At 43.7% G+C, this 14786-nt stretch overlaps 1 protein-coding gene across 7 annotated transcripts in view; it reads right to left on the bottom strand.

Moving 5' to 3' along the window:
• Positions 1-14786, bottom strand: part of RGS17 (regulator of G protein signaling 17) — a 525561-nt gene that overhangs the window by 272518 nt on the left and 238257 nt on the right. For all 7 annotated transcript variants that reach the window (XM_069235064.1, XM_069235065.1, XM_069235066.1 and 4 more), the window contains one exon: positions 13085-13221. In XM_069235064.1, coding sequence (XP_069091165.1) covers positions 13085-13200 — 116 coding nt within the window. In that variant the 5' untranslated portion in view covers positions 13201-13221. The remainder of the gene's footprint in view (positions 1-13084; positions 13222-14786) is intronic.

Raw genomic sequence — 14786 nt, 5'->3', positions numbered from 1 at the left:
CAGCTGTGATTATGTTTCAGATCCCATGTGATGCTGAATGGTTCACTGTGGTGGACTTATGTCAAGCATTCTTTGACTTATCTCTTCACGAGGACAGCAGATATCTCTTTTGTTTTAAATTGCTGAACACAGCCTACTGTTGGTGTAGAATTCCACAAGGGTTCTCAGAGTCCCCATCTATTTTCAACCAGATATTGATAAAGAATTTGGAATCATTAGTGATGCCTTATCAGTGAACATTAGTGCAATACATTGATTATCTGTTAATTGTGTCCAAGACAAAAGAAGGGTGTAAATACAATAAGATTGCATTGTTGAATTTGCTGGGAGACAATGGACATAAAGTGTCACCTGCTAAATTGCAGTACTGTCAGAAAGAGGTGAAATACTTGGGTTATTTGATTGAGAATGGAACTAGGAAGATTTCTAGAGAAAGAGTTTCCACTATTTTGCGATTGCCAGCACAAACTACTCAGAAAGATGAGAGGATGTTCTTGGGAATGGTGGGTTACTGCAGCCAATGGATCCAGATTTTTTCAGTTCTTTAAAAGCCCCTGCAGAAGCTGACTCATAAGGATGTTTCATATCCTGTAGTGCTGGATGAGAATAGTATTTATTGATCTGAAAGAGAGGTTGTGTCCAGCTCCGGCTCTAGGTATGCTTAACTACACTCAGAGGGACATTCTGACTCCCGCCGGCCGCGGTATCCGCAGGGCCGGCGGGAGCCGCCAGAATACCGTTGCGCGGTCACAAGACCGCCGCGGGTATTCTGGGTTTCCCGCTGGGCTGGCGGGCGACCGCCAGAAGGCCGCCCGCCAGCCCAGCGGGAAACACCCTTCCACAAGGATGCCGGCTCCGAATGGAGCCGGCGGAGTGGAAGGGGTGTGACGGGTGCAGTTGCACCCGTCGCGATTTTCAGTGTCTGCATAGCAGACACTGAAAATCATGGTGGGGCCCTGTTACGGGGGCCCCACAACACCCCATACCGCCATCCTGTTCCTGGCGGCCAAAACCGCCAGGAACAGGATGGCGGTATGGGGGTCGGAATCCCTTGCTGCGCCGCCAATGAGGATTCCCCAGGGCAGCGGAAAACCGGCGGTCAGAATGACCTTGGGAGCACCGCCAGCCTGTTGGCGGTGCTCCCGCGGTCCCCGGCCCTGGCGGTCCATGACCGCCAGGGTCGGAATGACCGCCTCAGTCTTTTCTGTTGTTTTTTCATGAACGTGATGCATGTTCTTTGTCCGTTTTGACTCAGACTCTTGGTGGTGTGAATCACCCAGTGGCATTTTTTCAGCCACTTTGGATCTGGTCGAAGCAGCTTAACCTGGTTGTTTGCAGTCCGTTGCAGAAGTTGAGCAGATCCACCCTCAGAGCGAGAGTATAGTGAAGGCTTATCCCCTTACTATAATGGTAACCACATTCTATTGAGATTTTGCTTACCAGGTCTAAAACACAGTATCTGACCAGCTCAAGGCTGATCGGATATAAGACAGCAATATTGGGATCTCCAAATGTAAACAGTAAGAGATGTACAGTGCTTAACTTACCAAATTTACTTCCAAATGATAAATGCTTAGTTTACACCAGGAGAGCTCATTCAGACAGAATGAAGTAAACAAGTTCAGAATTACTTAATCTGTTCTAAATAGTGACTTCACGATGCAAAAACAAATTGAATGCCCCTACAATATCAAATGCTACTTTAAAGGAGGGATCTGGGAGGATGAGGAGTCAGGCCTTGTCATTATTAAAATGTCTAGAGCCTACATGGAGGGTGGCAGTGTCCACTGGTGGTGGCATTGTACATTGGTCTGAAACCCCTTGTAAATTGCCTTCTGTAAGGGAACAAGACTAGCTTGATTGCTGCATCCTTGTCATGGATTTCTGAAGAAAGGAAAGACCGATGATTGGTCAATAATGCTTCAGGACTGCACAATCAGCTAGGAGAGTGTTAAAAGGGCGAAATATTTACAAGCTTTAGAATATTGTGGATCCCTCATAAAGACAGAGAGGTGATAAGGATTTGAAGCTATCAAGAACACCCTGCCAAGAGGTCTTTCCTAATCAGAGAAGGGGAAGTGTGGTCACCTATATCACTTGAAGACTGGAATGAGGTGATCAAATATAGGTAGAAATCTTCCTTCTGATCCTTTAGGAATTCATGACTGGGTATGATTACCTAATTTTAAATATGGCAAAAATTTGGTCGGCAAGTTTGACCATTCCAGGTAACATGGGGGGGCACTGGTATCTAGAGTGAGTGGAAGACAGAGTGTTGAACAAGAAGTCCTCCTCTAGGGGCTCAGTGTGCATAAGCACCCCATGATAAGCAGCTACCCTAGAAACAACTTGAGTATAGGTAGCAGCCTCTGGTGGAGAAGGCTTGGAGGGGTATAGGTCAGGATCATTATCCAGAATAGGATCTGGGTCATATAGATCCCTTGGATCCACTGTATCTCCATGAGAGTTTTGTGAGTGTGGTGGAAAAGGCAATGGTGATGAACTATTGTGTGGAGGTGAAAAAGAAAGCTGTGGAGAATGAGGAGGAGAAGTAGGGAAAGGTGCTGGTTTCTCCTTTTGTTTTTGAACTTTTCCTGGTGGTTGAGCAGAGTCTAATTCCTCTTGAAAAGCCGGCTTTCTTTTAGTTTTTAAAGGAGGTGCAGTAATAATTCTGCTAGTCGCTTTATGTATATGGATTCTAGATTGTCATTCATCCATAACCTCTAATATTGGCTGAATCTCAATGTCCTTATCAGAAGGCTTCTAAGATTCTTGCATCTGCTTCGAGATTTGTGTAAGTGTGCTCAAAAGTCCTTGTTCCTCTGTGTATGAGGATGATTTTTTTGGCTCCAAAGTCTGAATCTTTTTCAGTCCCGAAGATGAAATCAGCTGTTTCGGCACCGAAATCGGGCGTCAAATCTTCGACTCCGAGAAGTGAGGACGCTTACTGGAGTCCAACTCTTAACTGACTTGCTCGACTCCGAAGTGGACGGAGGCATGGCCTTTTTTGGCGCCGAACCCAAAGGTCGGTCGACGACAGTCTTTTTTCGGGCCGAACCATGGCCTTCCGGCAGTGGTGTACACAAGGCCTTTGGTAGTTTTTTATATATGGGCGCAGGGGCGAGGTACTTACGTGCTGGCCAGCAGTGATAGGCCTATCTTCTGCTGATTCTTGCTCGGAATCAGTGTCTCGGATGGAGACTGCTGTTTGCGCCTGTTCTTCTTCCATGATGCTGAGATGTTCTGTACTTTTCTATGCCAATTATAATCTTCGGGCTATGCGATCTCTCAGGGTCTTCTTGGATCGAAACGATCGATAGGCCTCACAATCTTATTCTTGGTGGTCCGGCGAAAGGCACAAATTACAAACCAGATGTTGGTCTGTATATGGGAACTTCACGTGGCACCAAGGGCAGAATGGAAATGGAGTCTGATCTATCAGGCTTACACGCGGTAGGCCCGAACAGGCCTGAGCCGGGCGTACGCACCCAGAAGGACGAAATCTAAATTCCAACGGTACTATCGGTTCGATGCAAGATGGAGAACGAGATCGAAACAATACCAACGATTAAATAGGTTTTCTAACGTTTTCCTATTCAAAATCTCGGAGCAAGAGGAAACAGGGCCGAACCCGACAGCGGAAAGAAAACAATCTAACAATGGAGTCGATGCCTACGCGCACTGTAACCAAGAGGAGGAGTTATTCGATCCCCTTACTCCAAAAAGACTTCTCCGAAGAAAAGCAACTTGTAACACTCTGAGCCCAACACTAGATGTCGGAAGAGCTATGCATAGCATGTGTATCTGCAGTTACACATGCCATCGAACATATATATATATATATATATATATATATATATATATATAAATATATATGCCATCAAGGTACAACTACTTGGAGTTAGGTATACAAAATATATACATACTTACTGACAATATATCTCGTCTATGAATGAGTATCCCACTGATGTTTTCCCAGCGCAATACAACCTGCTGAATAACAGATGTTTCTTGATAAAAAAGTCTATGGTTCTCATTTTTCCGCCAGGATTCAACCCTAATGACAAAGAGGTCAATCTGAAATTTCTCCACTGAGCTCCCAGTCCCTGGAACCCCACCAGATTGACCAGGTGGAAAAGAACCCATTCTTTTTACAGGACGCACCGCAGATACTTGTTCCACAAAGGTGAAAAAAGAACGCACAGACGTTTGATGCGCTCTTTTCCACACCATGCACCTATGTCATTCGGCTCAATTTAGATGCCGCAGCAAAAAAGAAGAGACTATGGTTTTGCAAACTTTAAAGTTTGCCTAGTGATTTCAAATCGAAGTGCGCTAATTTGTACACAGATTTAAAAGACACGCCTGTAAATGAAGCAGAATATTAAACAGCAGTTTATTATGGAACATAGTGCATTTCAGAAGTTCTGCAGTCAGAGTACATCACTGTTTGACCTGAACAGACTTTGCTGTCTAAGCTTTGCTATTTCAGGGCTCGGCAGTGCATAACTGGGCTAATAAGAGACGTAATGAGGCCTGGCTTCTCCTGCGGAGTCAGTATAAACTGTTTCCACATTAACACGGCCTCTCCTAACACTGAGGGTAAATCGGAGCACGAGTTCCCGAAAGAAGTAATGCAAATCCCTCATCACTGTAAGTCGTTTTAGTGTTTCTATAAACAGACCCGAACTAACGGGCACTAATGTAATTTGAAAGCGCTGTTTCTGGAATCAGGGACTAATTAAGTACACGTAAGACGGATTACTCAAGCATTAGTGCAGCAGGTGCAGAGGCACCGGGGGACAGAAAAACAGTCGGCCCTCTGACCGTGGATGTGGGCCATGGCTCTCTCGCTACGCCACTGGATGCTCTCAGTCTTCTCCAGCAGCTGACCAGTTTGGCAAACTGAATATGAAAAACCTATATTTTGCAATGTGCATTTTGTTTGCACTTTTATGGAACGTCATTCATCAAATCATATTTGTATTCTTTTTGCTTCCAGGACAGAATAAAACAAGCAGTTTGTAGTTTTAAATATATTCTTTATGTAAAGATTCAGCATATACACTTATTTACAGAAATGTAGCTAAACGCCTCTCCCACTTTTGCGATTTGGCCCCATTAGCTCGGTTTTAAATAACACGTACTTAAGGGCTGCATCTTTGGCTCAGATACAGACAGTTCTCGAAATGGTACTACAAAAGGGTAGGTACTCACTGTCCCGACTACCTGTTTCCAGCTGAGAAATGCCACTGCCGCCACTCTCCTATTAAAAGTATTGAACCTCTGCTGAGAAGTGCAGTCCTCGCTCTTCAAAATGAAAGAAGTGCAGGTATCAGTACCTGATAGTATCTGCTACACCCTGCTTGCAGATGAGATCTATTGTTTGCTCTATAAAAAATGATAATCCATCATTTTCTTGTCATATTTATTTTTAAAATGTAGCTCGTGATGGTTTATAGTATAAAATGTGCCGAACTAATGTCATCGATGGATCTTTGTGTCCTTACGTTTGGAGCAAATGCAATATCTGAACACTAGAAACATACACCGCAGGATCTAATTTTTTTTACCAAAACATGAAACTCAGAAAAAGAAAACTTTCTTGGGATAAAGCATGCAATTTTTATTGAAAATGCACCATCTCAATAAGGCGGTGATTACAAAGTGGACCGGAAAGCGATCAGTTATTTACTGCACTCAGTACATACCCAGTGCTTTAAATGTGAAAAAATAAGTGCCGGTACTCATTAGCATGAACTAGTAGTGTGGTGGGTGGGGCTAGGGACGGGGCTTAGAGCAAGACATGAGGGTACTTTATGACTTATATACCAGTTGCAGCACATCCCAAAGGCCCATGAGAAATGTATTTAAATAAACAAAACAAGTTAACTCATTACACAAAACGAAAGCTAAACACAATGATATTTTAACATTTCTTTTGTTTTGTAATATTTTCAGCTTCTTAATACCATAGTGTTATTTTCTGTTGTTTTGCACAATACTATATATTCTTGAATGTGCACACACAGACAGAAACAAGCAGACACGCACACACAAAGCATTCCACACAGTCCTCCTTAAAGTCTTCCGATTCTCTCCCTCTTTCATTCGCCTTTCTCTCACACAAAAACACGCACATACAAGCATGCAAACACACTTACATAAGCAGACCCTCGTTCAAAAGACTCAGGTGGGATTAATGCCACTGTAAACTTCTTTCCTCCCATGGCTTTCTTAGTTGTCACTTTCAGCTGGGCTGCCTCTATTCCTGTGTTTGCACAAATGCATACGATAGTGTAAATGTGATTGACAGCACAGGGCCTGAATGGACCCTGTTCGGTCAAACACAGCGTGATGGTGAATACCCGGACATTAGGCACTTAATGCCTGCTGAATAGCTCAGCGGGGTCAGTTTAGGGCTACAGAAGCACCTTAGCTGTCAGAGGTAGGTTCAACTCTGACAGCCTAGTGCTCACCAGCACTAGCAGCTAATGAGCCTACTGTTCATGAGTACCAGTACTCTCCTTGGCAGCAGAGAAGTGCCGGTAGTCAGAGTGGAAAAAATAAGAAGTGCCGGTACGCAGTACCTGTGAGTACCGGCCCATTTAAAGCACTGTACATACCGATACCGAAGTGTTTAGGAGCTACCTCCTAATATGAGATTTCTTCAAAAAATGAGGAAATGTATGCTGAGCTTGGACCACCAAATTCTGCAATTTTCGTAGTACACACCACGTGTTTCACCTGCTTAATTTCTGTCAGGCCGAACTGACAAAATTCACTGGGTGAAAATTATTGGCTGCTGTAATTACCACCATACTCTGAATTCCAACCCCTGCACAATCAAGGGGGAAAAAAATCATGCAGCGCAGCAACTCACCGTGCTGTTCCTTCTGCGTGACAGGAAAAGGGCAGAACTGCGTCGTACTTAACACTCTAAAGCGCACACCTGTCATTTCCATGGCTGGTGCACAATGTGCTGCTTAGCAACAACACGTGCACCCTTTCACTGTGGTGCAAGAGTGCCTACGTTGTAAGAATGATTGTTTTGTGCAGGAAGGGGCACTTTCCTGCACAAAAACAATCCCGAAAGGCATTTTCCTCTTCCTGTGCTGCTGCAGCACACATAGAAAGAGGAAGTAACGAGGAGAAGTAAAGATATTTCTCCTCGTTACTCTAGATCTAGGTGCCTCACGTGGCTTGATAAATCTAACTTGAGTCGCTCTTGTGCCCCGTTTTTTGGGGCAAGGGTGACGCAAGGCTTTAATAAATATGGCCCAAGGAGTTTCTACGAGGATCCATATTTTCCCTCTTACCGCCAACTAATATCAGAGTTTTTGCAATTTTATTTGTTGTCAGAAATTATTTACAATACATAAAATTATAGAATGTGGCAAAGGCAATCAGCATCCCTCTTATTCTTCACAACTTGAAACATGGGCAAAGAGGCAGAGAATGGATTTAAGGGTAAAGTCGATTTTGTAGATTTTCATTAAGTTACAAAAAAGGCTCTTTTTCTGCCCACAGGTTAATGGAAAGCTGCAGGATCCGAACCCTGCCACTGCAAATCACCACATACAGTCAAGCACTAACATACTCAACATCCACACCCGTTAGGTTGGAAGGTCACAAGACCTATCCCTTCTCCATAAGGATAGCCCCTACACTTTAAACCGCACACCCACATCAATGTTTTGGAAAGCAATCCAGCAGTGGTAAACAATCCTGGATTCTATTTTCTATTCTACCGTATTTTGAGTTTTATAAAACAGCTGTATCGTTGTGCTGGAATGATGCTCACACAAGAAAAAACTCCAACTAACAAATCAGAATGTATCACGGCTGCAGAAAGAACTCTGTACAAAGCAATCAAGAGGCCAATTAATTGGATATATACATGTCCATAACAAAACATTGCATCATCAATATGAGCAACATTCAGTCTTTCTATGCAAACTTAACAGTTCTGCACCCCGAGGACACTGAGACTAATGAATAAGACAGTAAGAGCAGCTGAATAATTTATTGAAGAGTTTCAGTTTCTCTGCATTAAAAATTAACAAATTAATATTCTTCAATTCTTTTTTTGACAGAATAACAATTAATCAAAATATTACAGGCAAATATGGGTTACTCTCATTTGCCTTGCAGGCTCTCACATAGGAGCAACAGCACCATTCAGACGCACAAAAACCTGATGAAGCCTCAAGTGGACAGCCTTCTCTGAGTCCTGAAGTATGATTTTTCCCCATAAATCTGAAAAAAGACCCATGTCACAACTAAAGTCTGCGAAGCCTCCACAGGGGGTCTGCGACTACTTAGAAAATTAAATAATAGTAACAGGTTAGGTCCCCAGCTTTCCGTAATGACTCAGTGGGGGGTCACAGATTCCAATAATGATTCCATGTGGGTCCCTGGGATCCTGTAATGATAAAGTGGGGGTCCACAGAAGTCAAAAGGTTGGAAACCACTGCTCTAGGTCAACCTAAGAACTTTTACATGGGAGATTAAGGACAGCAAGTAGGCGTACCTATTTGCCTTTGAAGAGTAAATCAAAACATTACTGCAGCACACAATCTGTAATGAAGATCCTTGGCGTTTTGGGGACCTCTCTACTCAAAACACAACAAACCTTAGTGAGGCCATGTGAGCTCAGGAATTGACCTTAATAGGTGTTCATGTATGAAGGAATTGGGAAGGTGTCTCTCAGTTAAAGTAAACAATGTTCTAGTGCCGCAGGCTACTAGCAGCCTGTTCCCCTGGGGCTGACAGGCCCAAAACTAGTCTTACACACACCGGCAAGGGTGAAGCGTTTGGAGATTCTGAGTCCACCCGTCAGCAGGAACTTGCAGCTGCTGCATCCTAGGTCAGGTATGTCGTAGACCAGGCGGGTACAGGATCTCTCATTCGCATTCTGAAGGGACTGGTGGTATCCTATGACTCCTTCTGCGGGATAAGTGTTCGCTCAACTCCCGATGGTGAGCAGCTACAATGATGCTACCCTGGGTCCCTTGCTTTGGTGATGGTGCTCCCATCGCATCCTCACTTTTCCAGCGAGGTAGAACAAATCAATGTCCTTGGTGCTCCTGGTGCCCCTCCTAGGCATACAGAGTCAGTGCAACTCATAGTCCATGGGCTTCAGCCTGATTAGCACAGTAATTCTCTCCACTGCGGCCCCTTCAGGATTACGGGGTTGCCACTACACTACCCCACAGGGCTATGACGCCTTTCTGCATGGCAATCTTTCTCCAGCAGTCTCTCCTGGCATACGGGGTCACTGCTCCCCTACCACACATGGGCTCCGGCCCGATCAGCACAGCACACGGCTAAGTTCACGACAGCCCTCTCCTGGCATACAGGGTTTGCTGACTTCTTCCTACACATGGGCAATGACCCAATTGGTGCAGCAGCCATTTCCGTACACAGGGAGCCCACTCAACAGGGCTCCCCACTGAACCATGCACCACCCAAAACTCTCCTCTACCTCACAGGGCACATTGGTCTTGGCAAGCAGGCAGGTGCTTGCTCTCGGGGCTCCAGGTCAGGTGATCTTGGAATCTCTGTGTGATGTCCCCTCACACAGCAGGGAGACTAGCAGGACTTGGCCCTCAGTCCTAGTCACATGCAGAAGTCGTGCAGAGCTTCCCCTCCTCATGCAGCCTGCATGGTTGCTTGACAGATGGAAAGTTTTAGGGTCTCCACCTTCCCTTTGCTTCTTTTTAAGTATCCAAACCCCTGCTCCCTCTTGAAAAACAGTCTATCACAGCAGGAGTGCCCCCCCAGCTGATACTCTTACAACACAGGGCATGGGACTGACTAGAGTTTACACCTGGATGTCAGCAACAGTGATATGTGTATCGAAAGGTTAGCCTAAGGCCCCCAGCCTTAATATTCATAATACTCTTCTAGGCAGCATCTCCTTCATGAGATGTGCCCAAGCCCCTTCCTTGTGATCTCTCACTGAATGAAAGAGTACCTTTGCAGTGTACAGGGGAGGCCTCGCCCCTCACCTTCCCCCACCCCCCCCCTCATGTTTGTCCATGCAGGCCTGGGTCTCCTAAAATAGAACCCAGGGTCCTCCATGCATTGTACCATCTACAGGCACACATATACCCAGTTCATGTATATAGCATACACACACTGCACAGTACTGTATCTTCCATGTACTGTACCACTCATAAACACGCATATATCCAGCAAATGTATTCTACTTGTACACACTGACCAGCACTGTATCCTTTATGTATTGTACCACTCAGACGCACACATAGATCCAGCATATGTCCTTAATGTGCATGCACTGCATCCTTCATGTAATGTACTACTCAGTTACACATATCCAGCTAATGCACTTAATATACATACACTATATACTTCATGTGTTGTAAAGCTAACAGGTACACATACACCCAGCACATGCATTCATCGTGCAAGCACTGCACAACACTACATCCTTCAGATACCATACCACTCATAGCACATGCACACCCAGCACAAGCATACACCATGCACACACTGCTCAGTACGGCACTATCCCGGTAGTGCACCCTTCCCAGGCACACTTAAACTCAGCTCAGATACACCACTTCTGCACTGCACAGTACTTCACACCAACCTGTTGTAGTGTCAAGGGTGAGTGAGGCACACACCAGTGTAACTTTAAAAGTGAGGGAGCCTGTAGGCCTCACTTTTACTGATCACTACAAGGTATGCTGGCACCACTGCACTCATGCAACTCAACTCCTGGTGAAGACAGTAACCTCCCACCAATATGAGGGTAGAGCTTTGGGCACCCCTCTCGGGTCAACAAGACGGCAATCTGTGAGACGGTCTGTCATGGCACACACTCACGGGCAATGTTTCTCTATGACAATATATATCAAAATAAGAGATCCAGAAATCTGTTCAGTTGGCCACTCAAGGCAAGGGTACATGTCTGATACCATGTAGAGGACTTTTCTGTCACAGCACATCCCATCAACGTGTTTTATGTTCCTCAACTTTTTTTAAAGACATTAGAAAAACTAGCTGGTTGCAGCATCCAGTCCCATATACCCAGTGAGGAATAATTATACAACATATTCTTGTTAGAGATTTTGCAGTTTATTTTGTTTTATTAAAGCCAGGATTTACTCAAACTTTCTGAGGAAAATAAATCAATGGATGGGCCATCTCAAATTTGAATAGCCAAGTTCTGCAGTGCAGCAAACCTTGTGATGAATATGCCTTCAGAGAGAGGTTCAGGTAAAATCACATGAAGTGTGTTTTTCCCATCTGAATCTTGAATATAGTCTGAGCATTTCAAAATAGCTAAAGGTACCTTAGGTTTTGCTCCACTGCAAATCTTCGTGAAAAAAGTTCAAGGATGTCTGGCTGTTCACGATATGCTATGAACTCTATCCTAAATCAGTCAAGAACAAATATCAGTGGACTTTGCCCTGACTGCGTAACTGTTTGACATAGTACTTATTAAGACTGAGAGGACAGGGGTTGGGGAATAAGTGAAGTGTCATTTGATTTATTCTTCCTGGGCTACAACAAAAACAACAATTCCTGTATGTTTAGAAATCATTTTAAAAGTAACTTATTTAAAAAATATTGACACAAATTTTGCACTGTGGATTGTGCCACTATCCTGGGATATGATTTAATTTTATGTGATTTGTTTAAGCTTTGGGCTACAAACATTGCACCCGTACAAAATGCTTAACTCACACTGAAATCAAAAACATCAAAAGAGGTGTGAAGGTTACGTAAGGAACGTGGGGGGCAATGAGGTAAAATAGATGGTAAGTGAATGGAAGAGGAGTGAAAATTTATGTCACAAAGAGAAGGTAAGTGAAAGGAACTGAAGAAAAAGAACAACTGACAAGCTAAATAAGACCAGAAACCAACTCTTCCCATTGACACGAATCACTACTGTAGGTGGCAACTGACACCCGCTGTGGAAATTCACTCACAAGTAACCAGTGGTTTTTCTGAAAGTTGCAGCAGATGTAAGAAACAATTGATTCTGCAGGAGGTTTCATCTTTAAATGTAACCTTTTTAATCTGTGAAGGGTATATAACCACAATTTCTCATTTTAGAAACTCAGAAGCGACCAAATGTATCAAATATGCCAAGTTGGGTTTCCAAATTATTTACTATGATTTAGAGGTTCGGACACATGCAGAGGTAATTGTTAGCCGCCTAGGACCCAGTGGCTCAAATATATATGCAAGTCAGTGCAAACAATTGAAAAATCTGGGGTGAACACATGAAAGGCAAACTTTCCAACAATAACATACCATAACGTTATGTAGCACAAGATAGTGTAACATAACATACCATAACATAACATCACACAGCAGAAAGTAAGGTGGTATAATGTAACAACAGACAGCATAACATAAAGTCATGCAGCATAACGTAACATCATACAGCATAACGTAACATTGCACAGCATAACGTCATGTAACATCACAAAATACAACACACAGCATAACGTGCCATCACACAGAGCAACATAACATACCACACAGCATAACACAGAGTAACATCACACAGCATAACATAACATACGGTCAAACAGCACAACACAACATCACACAATATAACATAACATCAAACAGCATAATGTAACATCACATCACACGGCATAACGTAATTCAATATCATACAACATAACGTAAAATCACACAGCATAGCGTAACGTAACATTGTACAGCATGACATAATGTAACATCAGCATATGATCACACAGCATACCGTAACATACCAACACACAGCATAACGTAACATACCAACACACAGCATAACGTAAAATAATAAAACTTTCAGCACAGGAGGGCAGTTCAATGCATCACACGACATAACGTAACTTAACAAGAGCCAGCAGCAGTTCTTGTCTACATTAGATGCATAAATTGTTTTCTACATCAAGATTTACTATATGAGATGCCAAATCTGAAGATAATTACTCTAATTTCATGGACATGTAAATCCTGAAAATGTTTGTACCCGCTCAGTTTTCAAAAACAGGTATTATTTCCCCTTATTTCCCTCTTTCTCACAAGATACTAAATAGACTGTATGACATACCATGAGCAGCTGCAACAACAGCACCAGCAAAAGCAACATGTGTTGGGCCTTTGGTTTTCAGGTGCTTGGGACACAGCCGATGTTTCCTCATTTTGTGACTGCTGCCTCTTTCTCATTTCAGCTGAGTATACCAGTGGCTGCAAAAACAGACAGAAACACGACCGTTAAAACATAAATGTATTCTGCCTTCTGGCTAATGAAAATAGTCAGATGAAAGACATGTTTTTTTTACTATGCATACGTTTTTGCCCAGCCAATATTTTTTGTAATGTTTTATTGATACTTAATAAATCATTAAAAAAATGAGAAGATTGTAAAAAACCTTGAAATTCTCTAGGTAACTAGTATATTTCAGATATACAACCCCGCACTGGCCACACACAGAAGAGCAGGCCAGAGGAATTGTTAGTTCAAAATCTGGGGCATATTTATAGGCCCCTAGCGCCACCTCGCGCCACATTAGCGTCATTTATTTTGACGTTAATGTGGCCCAGCGAGGCCAAAATCCCAGCGCCGTATTTACAGGCCACCCCGTAACCTTTTGCGCTACATTATGCCTGCACCAGGCATAATGTATGCAAAGGGGACGTTCCCCCGTTAGGGGAGACGGTAAAATGGTGCAAGGAAATCTATGGGATTTCCTTGCACCATTTATTATGGCACTTTTAACTCCTGCTCAATAGCAGGCGTTAAAAGGGGGCTTCCACTCTTTAGAATGGGCCCCTATGTACTCTGCAGGCATAACGCCAATATTTTGGTACTACTCCTGCAGAGTACATCAATATCGTCATAAAAAATGACACTATTGCCTCCTACCCTGCGCCATGGTGCGCCGTATTTTAAATACGGCGCACGCGTGGTGGCAGTAGGGGGGTGCTAAGGGGCGCAGGAAAAGTGGCGCTGTACTCGGTGCAAAATCACTTTCCATAAATCTGACCCTTTGTATTATAATGTAGATGTAGTGCCTGGTACTCTTCCTCACTTTACGACCCTGGGCCACTTCTTTAATTCTGCCTCAGAAGATGCCTTTTTTATGTCTCTATGCAGTACATACAGCCCTTCCCCACATTATATTCACAACCATAGTTCAGAAAAGATCCAAAGATCCACCTCTTCAAATTGTTTGTTCTGCTTACCGAACATGAGTCGTTATGTGCAGTTTGACAGACGGGATACTCCCTCACAAACCTCACAGATGTCCAATATGTCATATTACAAGTGCATTTTAGCCTACGACACTTGTAATTGGGGAGGGAGACCTGTCAATTCTTGATAGAGTATCCCATTTGCCTGCTCCTTAGCTGGAATTGAAGGATAAAATAAGGTGTGTCCCCTGAATGAATAGGATTGCTGAGGCAGAAGAGCAAGGACAGAAAACAATATATATTAACAGGTATATTAGTCTAGATTTTCTATACCCAAGTACATATTTATATACCTAGGTGGTACACATATTTTCAAAGTATGTAGATGTGTTGCCATGGAGGACTGTATTAGGAACATGGCTTCGGAGGGGGACTTCAAGGCCAAAAATGCCCTGCTGAAGAGACCAGCCCTGCCTTCTTCCTGGCGCTATTTAGAGTGCCAACACTCCTGCTGCGATTGACACTTTGCTGGGGCAGCAGCAGACTATGGGGGTCATTCCGACCTCGGCGGTCAAGGACCGCCGGGGTCGGCGGGAGCACAGCCAACAGGCTGGCGG

Source organism: Pleurodeles waltl, chromosome 5, assembly GCF_031143425.1.
Source record: "Pleurodeles waltl isolate 20211129_DDA chromosome 5, aPleWal1.hap1.20221129, whole genome shotgun sequence".
Lineage (NCBI taxonomy): Eukaryota > Metazoa > Chordata > Amphibia > Caudata > Salamandridae > Pleurodeles > Pleurodeles waltl.
This window is presented reverse-complemented; position numbering and strand designations above follow the sequence as displayed.